The sequence below is a fragment of the Giraffa tippelskirchi genome, chromosome 1 (assembly GCF_054371585.1).
Source record: "Giraffa tippelskirchi isolate mGirTip1 chromosome 1, T2T-mGirTip1v1.2.pri, whole genome shotgun sequence".
Taxonomy (NCBI): Eukaryota; Metazoa; Chordata; class Mammalia; order Artiodactyla; family Giraffidae; genus Giraffa; species Giraffa tippelskirchi.
This window is the reverse complement of record NC_137275.1, coordinates 137086992-137100546: the sequence shown is the minus strand read 5'-3', so window position 1 is coordinate 137100546 and position 13555 is coordinate 137086992. Positions and strand designations below refer to the sequence as shown.

Genomic DNA, 13555 nt, shown 5'->3' with positions numbered 1-13555 from the left:
GCAGCCCCAGATGGTTTTCACATGTCACACGTAATGAGACAAAGTCAGAGTTGTTAAGTTATCCTTTAATCAGTATTACATTAAAATTCACTAATACATTCTCAACTACTTCCCTCCACCAACTGCTATTTTGTCAAATTCAAATGATCACCGGAAGTATCATCACCCCTAGTTACAGACTCTTGGGACCACCACAGTTTTGCGAATGAATCAGTGAAGGCAACATTACTTCAGCAAAAAGTCAGTTAGCTTTCAATAGGCAGGATGCAGCACAGAATGAGTCTGTCTGCAGGGATTGAAACATTGGCAAGGATGGAAGAAGGAAGACGGCTCCAGCTTGCCTGTTACCTTGGCAACCATGGCAGAAGCATCACCCGGGCAGAAATTAACTTTGTTTTGTAATGTCAAATGTAATGGGCGGAGGAGGTGGGGAGTGCGGAGGCACAGGAAGAAAACATCGACTGGATCTAGAAGCTCAGAGGGCCGGTTGGGAAGATAACAAGGCAATGGGCTGGGTGTCTGAGCTACAGGCATCAAATTACCCATTGTACGTTTTTTTCCCCCCACTGAAATCTCAGTATTACGTAGAGACAGCCACTACACCCTTTAATAACGAACAAACACTGCACTAATCTGGCTCAGTGCTTCTGCTGATCATTCTTGGTCATTTATAACTTCCTTTATTTCTCTCTTCGGAGAAACAGGAAAATAAGAAATCTTGACCGGAAGAGACAAGGAATGGCGTGGTTTTAAAAAAAGATACTCTGTTCAGGGTGAACTGGTAATTAGCCAGCCTTAGGCTGGAGACCAGTCTCTTCCCTGAAGTGAAAGTGTGCAGACCCTGTTTGGGGCAGAGACAAGCCACCCCGTGGAATGGTCCCTGGTAAAACTGCTTATGGGGGGAAATTGCACGGATGCGGTGCGCCGGCGGGCGTCAGACCTCCCAGCCAAGACCACAGCATCAAGGGCCGAAGTCTGCCGAGACTGCACAGGAAGGCTTGTTAGAGAAAAACTGGTTGTGCATCCAGAGTTCCAAAATTCACTGGGTACTTAGAACACACGTTACAGAAAAGGCAGCCGGCTGACGAGACAGGTAAGTGGAAAAGTAGGAATAAGGACCTTGGGCGCAAAACCTGAATTTCAGCAAAGCTTAGGTGGCAGGTCACAGGCACAACTGCACAACTGCTCTGTGCGTGTTAAGTGCAGGGGCATCCTTCCTCCAGGATGGGCAAGGGGTGATCCTTCTCTCCCGGCGGGGCCACAGGTCACGCTAGCAGCACTCAGAGGGTTGAGAGCACTCGAGGTGAGCAGGGAACCACTCTCCGGAGTCACCGCGGGTCTCCAGCTGGGCCTGTTCCTGGCAGGTGCGCCTCGCCAGCCTGGGAAGTCTCCCTCCTGACCGCCTGGGACGCCAGGAGGAAAACAGCTTTCCTCTTTCTTCCGGAGGGTAAGATGGGGCCGTTAGTGACACATCCTGCTCGTCATCTCTTTCTGGAAAGCAGGGGGAGAAGGATGGTTAGGAGTAACTAATAGGCAGAGCAATGACTTGTTGAAGGATTCTGAAAATGCCCTGGTAACCTCTGGAGCCTTTAAACAGGAAGGTGCAATCATGGCCCTGGAATAAGGTTCAGCATACAGATATGTGCCTGTTGGCTGGGGTTTTTGTTTCTTCCTTTGTTTTTTTTTTAAAAATATATCAGAGCAACGTTTAAAAAACTTAGCTAACTTCCCCAAAATCCAGGTTGCACTGTGTTTCAGGAAAAACTGCAAGATTTAGAGCCACTGGATAGCTGGAGTCGAGAATGGCTGTCCTCTGTAGATGGAAAATACTCTCTCCATTTTGCCCCAGTCTCCACCACTCCCAGCTGTCTGCCCATCAGGAGTCTAAGTATCACTTACTGATTGATATGGTTAATTGGATTTTTCTTAGAGTAGAGCACAATTTCTCTTTCCCTAAGGTTCAATCAAAGATGGAAGAATGAAAGCTAGCTTCAGTGCGTGCAAGTAAAGAAAAGTGGGAGGAAGGACATTTCTTAATAGAAATGAGGAACAGCCCGGTGTGTCTGATATGCAACCATATCCAGCTCGCCTTTCACCACCCTCACCAGCTGCCTGGTTCTTGCGGGCATTTACAGATCTCAAATGTGCCATCGGTTCTCTTTCTCAGGGCCTCTGCACAGGCGAGACTCTTGCCCGTGGCCTGTTCTACCAGGCCCTGTCCTCCTTACTCAGCTAATTGCCATTCATGTTCCCAGTTCCAGCAAGATGGCTCTGACCTGCCTGGGAAGCCTTCCTCCCCTACCCACTGGGGATTTGCCACAACTCCTGCCTTTGCCCACCTGGAGTCATGCGCGCAAGGAGCCGGTTTGTACATTGTGTGTGTGCGTGCACGCGTGGACGGTGGGCATGTCTGTCTGATCTACTCAACTGTGAGCTCCAAAGTGTCAGGAAGAAGAAATTCTCACTGAACCCCTCATGTCTAGCCATGCGTCTGGCACAGGGCAACGGCTCTTCTTTCATCCCCAAGAATGGCCTGGATTGCAGGCTGGGAAGGTGCCTTGTGCCTTGTGGCATTTAGGACACGTTTCCTATCATTTTAATTAGACGAAGGAGCTGCTTCCCAGTTTCACCCGCTGCAGAGCTGATGCAGCTGCTACCTCTCTTGTGCACTCTGACCCCAGATCACCCTCTAGCCAACACTCCCTTCCCCATAGGAAACATCTGAGGAAGCAGGGCTTCCCTGGTGGCTCAGATGGTAAAGAATCTCCCTGCAATGCAGGAGACCGAGATTTGATCTCTAAGAGGACCTTGCAAACAGGCTGCCAGGTGCTCAGAGACTCTATCAGAAAACCATACCAGTGTGTTGGTTAAAGAAATAACCTAGAACACAGAGCAGATCTATGTAAATACTTTTGTACTCATAATACTAAATAAAGCAATTACTTCAAGATACATATACTGAAAAATTAAGTGGCCATTTAGTTATGCTTAGTAGTTGTACTATGGGCCAGGTACCTGGGAGATGAGGTCACTCTTCTCAAGGAGGTATACAGTTTATTGGGGAGAAAAAGAATAAAATACAATGATATAAATGTAACTCTTTAGAGGAGGGGATGATGCATAGTAGAACCCAATCCACCCACATTTAGATCTCACTCTGTCCTCACTGGGGTTCCCTGATGGTTCAGTGGTAAAGAAGCTGCCTTCCAGTGCAGAAGTCTCGGATTCCATCCCTTGGTCGGGAAGATCCCTGGAGAAGGAATTGGTAACACACTCCAGTATTCTTGCCTGGGAAATCCCATGGACAGAGGAGCCTGGTGGGCTGCAGTCCATGGGGTTGCTAAGAGTTGGGCACAACTGAGCGACAGAGTACACAGTCTGACTGCGCCACCTCCCTGAGTGATCTCCCTGCGCCTTTGGGTTTTAGCTCAAGCGGCCCTTTTCTAGGGTTACCTTCCCAAACCTCCTCTTCTGCTGTTTCATGGCACCCTTCTTCACAATTGGAATAGTCTATTATCTGTTGCATTCCTGCTTCCTGGATTCATCCCTTGTAAGATCTTGTAAGATCCATGGAGAAAGGGGCTGTGCCTGCTGTCTGCTGTTTTCCCAATGCCTGGCAAGTGATGATGGAGAAAGGTTTGTCTAATCCAGCAGTGAATGGGCCCACAGTGTCCTGATCTGTGAGATGGACCAGTGATGCCTACTTGAGGTGAGTGGGAAGCTTGAAAGTATTGATATGCATGGACTCAGTACACATTCACACAGAGTCAGACACGACTGAGTGACTAAGCATGCTTGCTGGAGGGAAGCCTGGCCAAAGCGGAGCCTGCAAGGGTGCTTCTGTGGCTGGAGCAGAGGGGCTGGGGCAGGATGGGGGCACAGGGCTGGGGAGACAGGTAACCATACAACTGTGTGAACAAGGACCCAGGCACTTGGTGTGGGGGATGGAGATGATGACAACCTTAAAAGGGATTTGCTGTTCCTCTGTTAAGCTTCCAAAGGTTCTTGTGTTTTGGGTTAGCTTTTTAAGACAGAGGAAATGAGGTGGGAATGCAAAGTGTGTGTGTGTGTGTCTATGTGTGAAAGAAAGAAAGAGAGAGGAAGCAAAGGAGAGATCATGGCATCAAGGCAATTTTGGTTTTATAACTAATTCTTGTAATTATTTGCAATGGGTCAGTGTTACAGAAAGAAAAGATGTTTTGGGTGGTTATATCATTGTCTCTGGGTAGAAGTTTGACCGGAGAGAAATCCAGGCCTCAGAGCAGAAGTGATGTGCTCAAGGTGAACAGGTGGGCTGAGCGGGAAGATGAATGGCAAACTGCAGAGCCTAAATGGTAACGGTTACTTCTATCAAGTGAAAGTTTGCTGTCCTCAGTCTCGGTTTCCCTCGTGGCTCCACAGTTATCACTTCGTGTAACCCTGACTCTGATTCTGTGAAGTACGATTTGCCATCCCCATGGGCCTGATCAGGCAACCGGCACAGAAACGGAGAATAATTTATCAAAGTCACACAGAAAGTGGCAGAAGTGAGATTTAAACTCAGGTCTCTCTGGGTGCAAAAGCCGGCTCTTTCTGCTACACCGTGTGATCATGGTTTAAAGTCTCTGAAGCATTCTTATGACTATGCATTTGGATGCCAGTGACTTATTAATTAAAATATATTAATTACAGATGGTTGCAATCATTCCTGAATGTTCAAAATGCCAAAGGGATATTTTTTCTTTACCCAGACCGATGCCACTTTGGATTTCAAGTACAGTGGGTAAATACTAAAACAATTATGTCCCGAAATACTAAACACTTACGCCACAATTATAGACAGTAGAAATATGGAAGGCTTTTGAAAAGTTTGAGAGGATATGGAACTTGAGCAAAGGAAGAGTGAGTCTGGGAAAAGCCAGGACCAATGCTTTCCTCACCACACCATGCAGCCTCACACACAAGAGAAAGACTGTTTACAAGGAAGCTTCTTAACATTCTTATAGGGAATGAATGGTTGAACTAGATCTGAAACTTGAGGAAGGCTCAGTTGGATCTGTCCTTCAAAAGCCTATATAGCTGAATGGATAAGGAAGTTGTGGTACATATACACAAGGGAATATTACTCAGCTATAAAAATGAACGCATTTGAGTCAGTTCTAATGAGGTGGATGAACCTAGAGCCTATTATACAGAGTGAAGTGAGTCAGAAAGAGAAAGACAAATACCATATATTAACACGTATCTATGGAATCTAGAAAGATGGTACCAATGATCCTATGTGCAGGGCAGCAAAGGAGACAGGGACTCAGTGGGAGAAGGAGAGGGTGGGATGACTTGAGAGAATAGCATTGAAACATGTACATTATCTTAGGTAAAATAGGGAACCAGTGCAAGTTTGATGTATGTATCAAGCAGGGCACCCAACGCCGGTACTCTCTGACAACTGGAGGGATAGAGTGGGTGGGGGGAGGTGGGAGGGGGGTGAGGGGTTCAGGATGGAGGGGACACCTGTGTACCTACGGTCGATTCATGTTGATGTATGGAAAAAAAACCGTCACAATATTGGAAAGTAATTATCCTCCATTAAAATAAATAAATAAAAATTTTAAAGCCTACAGGCTTTCACTACTGTAGTCTAGTGATTCCCCACTGGGTGGCGCCAATGGGCCAGCTTAAAAAAAAAAAAAATCCCGGTTCTGAGAAGAAAACATCAAACTAAAAAAACCCAGCTAATATTGGGTTCCATGGGTTTCATCTCCATCAGAGCCCTCCTGCAGGCTTCCAGCAGGGCCAAACACATTCTTTATTACAGAGAAAGTGGCCTGAACCACAACTATGCAGTTTGCTCTTTAGCGATGAATTTGCTCTTGCGGGAGTTACCTGAACCCACCATGTAATATTAAGTCCACTATACAACTCCAACCTGGAGGAGGGCATGGAAAGCCACTCCAGTATTCTTGCCTGGAGAATCTCATGGACAGAGGAGCCTGGCGGGCTACAGTCCACGGCATCGCAAACAGTTAGACACAACTGAAGTGAGAGCATGCCCATTCGCAAAAAGAACAAGTGCTTAAGAGGTTTCTGCAAAGGTGGTGCGAATTTTCAGAGAAATGTTCCTAAAGTCTGTATTTGGCTTGTATACAAAGACTTTTCAAGTACCTGGATTTTAAGAAATCCACACTCCAGTATTCTCGCCTGGAGAATCCCATTGACGGAGGAGCCTGGCGGGCTACAGTCCCTGGGGTTGCAAAGAGTCGGACACGATTGAGCGACTAAGCAACAAATTCTTAAGAAAAAGGTCAGGATTTGGTTGCGCTCCTTCCGTGCCATTGCTTTACATAAGGCAGTAATTGATTCTGTAAAGTTCCCCCATTCCCTACTCTCAGCAGAACAAATTCCACACTCTGCATCCTGGCAAAGCTCTTCCTAGCCCCACCCACCAAGTCTGCTCACCTCCGGTTGAAGCCCCGCCCACTCACCACACCTGCCTGGCAAACTAGACTCTTACCTGGTCTCCAACAGCCCAGTTCCATAAGGCTTCTAGTAGCTTCTCACTGACTGTTACTTCTATCTAAAAAATGCCTTCTGCCCTTCTATGCTTGGCAAACTTTGACATCTTTCAGCATCCAACCCTCAAAATATTCTGATTTAGGCACTTGGAAGACAAAGGAAGGGGAATGGTTACAACTAATAATTAAGAACCAAATTCCAGTTTCCAATACTATATAGGCTATATTAAACAATTGAAGGTGAATGGATGAACTCTTAACAGAAAGGTATGTTTGTGTGTGTATGTGTGTGTGTATTTATGTTGTGATTATATATATATAGTTAAAAAGTTGTAAAGTGAAAGTGTTAGTTGCTCAGCCATGTCCGACTCTTTGAAACCCCATGGACTGTAGCCTGCCAGGATCCTCTGTCCAAGGGATTCTCCAAGCAAGAATACTGGAGTGGGTTACCATGCCCTCCTCCAGGGGATCTTCCCCACCCAAAGATCTAACCTGTGTCTCTTTAATCTCCTGCATTGACAGGGGATTCTTTATCACTAGCGCCACCTGGGAAGCCCAACAATATGTATGGTTTGATCCAATCATTTAAGGAAAAAATATAAATTATGAGTCCAGCATGATAAGTTCACCTCTGGGTGAATGAAATATGTTTTCTATTTCTGGTATTTGCCTTTTACATATTCTCTAGATTTTTTTAATACACATGTAATTTTTTCCTAAAAACAAGCTCTAGTCATTTAAAAAACAAAAAGAGAAGTAGGGCAAAATCTCCAAATTGAAATCATATTTAGTTCTAGAAATAAAGTTAAAATGATGTTGCCTAGTGGCGGCTGCAACGGACAACGCAGAAGCTTGGCGGCTGCGACAGACCGCGCAGAAGCGTGGCCGAGAGGGCCGGAGGTCAGAGGCGGTGGCTGAGAGGAGCTACCTCGCGTCCCAAGGCCGGGGGCGGCCGAGAGGAGTTTCCCCAGGTCCAAGGAGCGGCAGCTGCATGGGCACAGGAGGGCCGACGGGACTTACTCCACATTCAAGGTCAGGAGGGGCCGTCGTGAGTAGATACCCCTTGTCCAAGGTAAGGAGCAACGGCTGCACTTTGCTGGGGCAGCCGCGAAGAGATACACCATGTCTAAGGTAAAAGAAACCCAAGTAAAACGGTAGGTGTTGTGAGAGGGCATCAGAGGGCAGACACACTGAAACTATAATCACAGAAAACTAGCTAATCTGATCACACGGACCACAGCCTTGTCTATCTCAATGAAACTAAGCCATGCCGTGTGGGGCCACCCAAGATGGATGGGTCATGGTGGAGAGGTCTGACACAATGTGGTCCACTGGAGAAGGGCATGGCAAACCACTTCAGTATTCTTGCCTTGAGAACCCCATGAACAGTATGAAAAGGCAAAAAGATAGGACACTGAAAGATGAACTCCCCAGGTCAGTAAATGCCCGATATGCTACTGGAGATCAGTGGAGAAATAACTCCAGAAAGAATGATGGGATGGAGCCAAAGCAAATATGAAACCCAGCTATGGATGTGACTGGTGATAGAAGCAAAGTCCGATGCTGTAAAGAGCAATATTGCATAGGAACCTGGAATGTTAGGTCCATGAATCAAGGCAAATTGGAAGTGGTCAAACAGGAGATGGCAAGAGTGAACGTCGACATTCTAGGAATCAGTGAACTAAGATAGACTGGAATGGGTGAATTTAACTCAGATGACCATTATATCTACTACTGCGGGCAGGAATCCCTTAGAAGAAATGGAGTAGCCATCATGGTCAACAAAAGAGTCCGAAATGCAGTACTTGGATGCAATCTCAAAAACGACAGAATGATCTCTGTTCATTTCCAAGGCAAACCATTCAACATCACGGTAATCCAAGTCTATGCCCTGACCAGTAACGCTGAAGAAGCTGAACTTGAACGGTTCTATGAAGACCTACAAGACCTTTTAGAACTAACACCCAAAAAAGATGTCCTTTTCATTATAGGGGACTGGAATGCAAAAGTAGGAAGTCAGGAAACACCTGGCATAACAGGCAAATTTGGCCTTGGAGTACAGAGTGAAGCAGGGCAAAGGCTAATAGAGTTTTGCCAAGAGAACGCACTGGTCATAGTAAACACCCTCTTCCAACAACACAAGAGAAGACTCTACACATGGACATCACCAGATGCTCAACACCGAAATCAGATTGATTATATTCTTTGTAGCCAAAGATGGAGAAGCTCTATAAAGTCAGCAAAAACAAGACCGGGAGCAGACTGTGGCTCAGATCATGAACTGCTTATTGCCAAATTCAGACTTAAATTGAAGAAAGTAGGGAAAACCACTAGACCATTCAGGTATGACCTAAATCAAATCCCTCATGATTATACAGTAGAAGTGACAAATAGATTTAAGGGACTAGACCTGATAGACAGAGTGCCTGATGAACTATGGACAGAGGTTCGTGATATTGTACAGGAGACAAGGATCAAGACCACCCCATGGAAAAGAAATGCAAAAAAGCAAAATGGCTGTCTGAGGAGGCCTTACAAATAGCTGGGAAAAGAAGAGAAGTGAAAAGCAAAGGAGAAAAGGAAAGATATACCCATTTGAATGCAGGGTTCCGAAGAATAGCAAGGAGAAATAAGAAAGCCTTCCTCAGCGATCAATGCAAAGAAATAGAGGAAAACAACAGATTGGGAAAAACTAGAGATCTCTTCAAGAAAATTAGAGATACCAAGGGAACATTTCATGCAAAGATGGACTCGATAAAGGACAGAAATGGAACAGACCTAACAGAAGCAGAAGATATTAAGAAGAGGTGGTAAGAATACACAGAAAAACTGTACAAAAAAGATCTTCACAATCCAGATAATCACGATGATGTGATCACTCACCTAGAGCCAGACATCCTGGAATGTGAAGTCAAGGGGGCCTTAGAAAGCACCACTACGAACAAAGCTAGTGGAGGTGATGGAATTCCAGTTGAGCTATTTCAAATCCTCAAAGATGATGCTGTGAAAGTGCTGCACTTGATATGCCAGCAAATCTGGAAAACTCAGCAGCGGCCACAGGACTGGAAAAGGTCAGTTTTCATTCCAATTCCAAAGAAAAGCAATGCCAAAGAATGCTCAAACTACTGCACAGTTACACTCATCTCACATGCTAGTGAAGTAATGCTCAAAATTTTCCAAGCCGGGCTTCAGCAATACATGAACTGTGAACTTCCAAATGTTCAAGCTGGTTTTAGAAAAGGCAGAGGAACCAGAGATCAAATTGCCAACATCTGCTGGATCATGAAAAAAGCAAGAAAGCTCCAGAAAAACATCTATTTCTGCTTTATTGACTATGCCAAAGCCTTTGACTGTGTGGATCACAATAAACTGTGGAAAATTCTGAAAGAGATGGGAATACCAGACCATCTGACCTGTCTCTTGAGAAACCTGCAATGCAGGTCAGGAAGCAACAGTTAGAACTGGACATGGAACAACAGACTGCTTCCAAATAGGAAAAGGAGTACGTCAAGGCTGTATGTTGTCACCCTGCTTATTTAACTTCTATGCAGAGTACATCATGAGAAACGCTGGGCTGGAAGAAACACAAGCTGGAATCAAGATTGCCGGGAGAAATATCAGTAACCTCAGATATGCAGATGACACCACCCTTCTGGCAGAAAGTGAAGAAGAACTAAAGAGCCTCTTGATGAAAGTGAAAGAGGAGAGGGAAAAAGTTGGCTTAAAGCTCAACGTTCAGAAAACTAAGATCATGGCATCTGGTCCCATCACTTCATGGGAAGTAGATGGGGAAACAGTGGAAAGAGTGTCAGACTTTATTTTTTTGGACTCCAGAATCACTGCTGATGGTGATTGCAGCCATGAAATTAAAAGATGCTTACTCCTTGGAAGGAAGGTTATGACCAACCTAGATAGCATATTTAAAAGCAGAGACATTACTTTGCCAACAAAGGTCCATCTAGTCAAGGCTATGGTTTTTCCAGTGGTCACGTATGGATGTGAGAGTTGGACGGTGAAGAAAGCTGAGCGCCGAAGAATTGATGCTTTTGAACTGTGGTGTTGGAGAAGACTCTTGAGAGTCCCTTGGACTGCAAGAAGATCCAACCAGTCCATCCTAAAGGAGATCAGTCCTGGGCGTTCATTGGAAGGATTGATGTTGAAGCTGAAACTCCAATACTTTGGCCACCTCATGCGAAGAGTTGACTCATTGGAAAAGACCCTGATGCTGGGAAGGATTGGGGGCAGGAGGAGAAGGGGACAACAGAGGGTGAGATGGTTGGATGGCATCACCGACTCGATGGACATGGGTTTGGGTAAACTCTAGGAGTTGGTGATGGACAGGGAGGCCTGGCGTGCTGCGATTCATGGGGTCGCAAAGAGTTGGACACGACTGAGCAACTGAACTGAACTGAACTGAGTCTTTGTGAGGAAAGGTGGTGATGGATGAAACCAGCATATCTTTTGCCTAAGATACTCTACCACTTCTGTTCTGATCTAAACATTTTAAAATTAAATGAGAGATCTTTGCCAGCCTTTGAAAGAAGATTTTTTTTTAATATACATGGAACAAACTTGCATAAATTCTAGGAATCAAAGCTTATTCTTATCTTACCCGACCAAGACTATGAACAAACCAACTGACTTAAGCCCACTACTCCCTACACACCATCATACATTTTAGGAATTGAATTTTCACATGAAATAAAGAAATGTAATATTTGCTTAAGTGTCAGTCATCATGCTAGCATAGCCATATGGATAAGTTAACATTAGGAATTATAAAAACAAGCTCTAAAAAACCGTGACAAAAATCACAGAATCACAGACTGCTGTTCAACACCTGCATTCCAGAGATGTGAAGAGCACTTGAGAGGGAGGAAGTGACTTGCTGAAGGTGGGAAGGCTGATAATGGCAGCAACAGGACTCCTGACCTGTGGACTCTGCACTCCGAGTTGATCTCTGAGAGGCAATTTATGCAAACAAGGATTTCTCAAAGTCACCTCAGCATGCTTCAGGTAAAATTCCTATCGCACTGTTGGCTCTCCTTCATCTAATCCTAAAACCTAAATGTCTCTCCACAGCATTCACACCAGTTCCCAGCTACAGCATCTAGCATTGGTCTGGACTCCCCAGCCACTCAGCCGTCGTTCTCCAACTCCCCTTCTCTACCGTTAAACCCAAAGCAATGCCCATATATATGTTTTCCTTTGTTCCTCTCTTCCCAAAGCACCTTCCTCCCAACGCTAGCCTCCTTCAAGGCTCTTGATGAGTGTTCCTCCTCAGGGACACCCTTCCCATCTCATCCCCATGAAGTCTCAGGTGCTCCTCTTTTGGTTTCCCTTCGTGCCCAGAGCATCTCTCACGTTGTTCTATGATAGTTTATTATTTCCTGGTTCCGGCAAGACATTGTTCTTAAAGAGATGTACCATGCCTTATTCCTGTTTGGACCCTGGTGCACAAGACCTGGCACGTACCAAGTGCTTTAAAAATACTCTTTAATTAGACTAAAATCCAATGAAGAGGATCAATTATTATGTCTTAAAGTCCCTGTAAAATAAGAGCTGGAAAGGGATACAAACTGAATACCTTACTATGGGGGGTGCGCTTATGTTTATTACGTGTGCATGTCTGACTCTTTGGAACCTCATGGACTTGTCACCCACCAGGCTCCTCTCTCCATGGAATTTCCTTCTTGTTTAAAACTCTGTGAAGTAGGCAATGCTTTTTCTAATTTACAGATGAGGAAACAGAGGCTCAGAGGATTAAAGTAACTTGCCCTAGTTCCCATAGCTAGCAAGTGGGAAGGATAAAAGTTTGAGTCCAGATTTGGTTGACTCAGAAACAAAAATAATTAAACAAACAAATCCTGTTTCTATTACTCTACTGGGAGGGGAAATAAAAGGAGTGAGGTTCTTTGTTTTTCTAGTGTTTTAACATAAGTTGGGCCATAAAGAAGGCTGAGAGTCGAAGATCAATGCTTTTGAACTGTGGTGCTGGAGAAGACTCTTCATGGTCACTTTCACAGCAAGGAGATCAAAGCAGTCAATCCTAAAGGAAATCAGCCCTGAATATTCATTGGAAGGACTGATGTTGAAGCTGAAGCTCCAATTCTTTGGCCACCTGATGTGAAGAAAAGACCGCAATGGAAAAGACCCCGATGCTGGAAAGATTGAGGGCAGGAGGAGAAGGGGGCGACAGAGGATGAGATGGTTGGATGGCATCATCGACTCAATGGACATGAGTTTGAGCAAGCTCCGGGAGATAGTGGAGGACAGGGAAGGCTGGAGTGGTGTAGCCCATGGGGTCACAAAGAGTCAGACACGACTGAGTGACTGAACAACAAAACATATATTTGGATTAGAATTCTTACAGCAACAGCATTTTAAAGCAAATTTCTTGTTTTCAATTCACCAATTTTCTGCTAATTCTGAGAAAGAAGAAGGAGAAAAGGGGAAGAAGATATATTGGAAATAACATCATGATTGAGGAAGAAGAGGACACAGAGAGATGAAAGAAAGGTGGGTGTGGAAGGCGTAGCAGTGCGGTACGAATGAGAAGACTGGGCCCAAAGCTTGGTGAAAAAGACCTTTGTGTAAGCGGGCCCCTCCCCACCCCAGCCACCACTACAGTGAGGTGGTTTGAAGTGCACAGAATATTGTTAGATGCGGCACGAAGACAGAAGTAAATTACTTCTCAGCTAACAGAGCACAGGTACACACACATAGACACACGCGTGCACACAGCATATGGCACTTTCCTTCTCTGATAATGGAGCTTCACCAACACATGTTAAAGGCAATATGTCAAGGTTATAGTTGCAGAAAAGGCAAAAGAAAAACAGTGACTCCACCCCAAAGGGCCCAGGGTGGGGGTGGGGAAGCGCGCCTTTTCTAAAATGCTTCCTTGAGACCAGTCAGCGGCATGGCCTCAGGACCCCAGTTCCTCGAAGCCCCCTAACCTGTCATCAAGTCTCTTCTCAGATAAAGGCAGATTTGGGATAGTGGGTGTGAACTGCAGCATGAAACACAGAGACCACATTTCTGGACAGACTGGGGGGACAGGA

At 45.2% G+C, this 13555-nt stretch overlaps 1 protein-coding gene across 6 annotated transcripts in view; it reads right to left on the bottom strand.

The window, feature by feature from the left end:
- The window catches only part of MOB3B (MOB kinase activator 3B), a 291141-nt gene that overhangs the window by 66390 nt on the left and 211196 nt on the right, over nt 1-13555 (bottom strand). For all 6 annotated transcript variants that reach the window (XM_081497877.1, XM_081497901.1, XM_081497870.1 and 3 more), the window contains one exon: nt 45-1491. In XM_081497877.1, coding sequence (XP_081354003.1) covers nt 1462-1491 — 30 coding nt within the window. In that variant the 3' untranslated portion in view covers nt 45-1461. Of the gene's footprint in view, nt 1492-13555 lie in introns of those variants that run through there.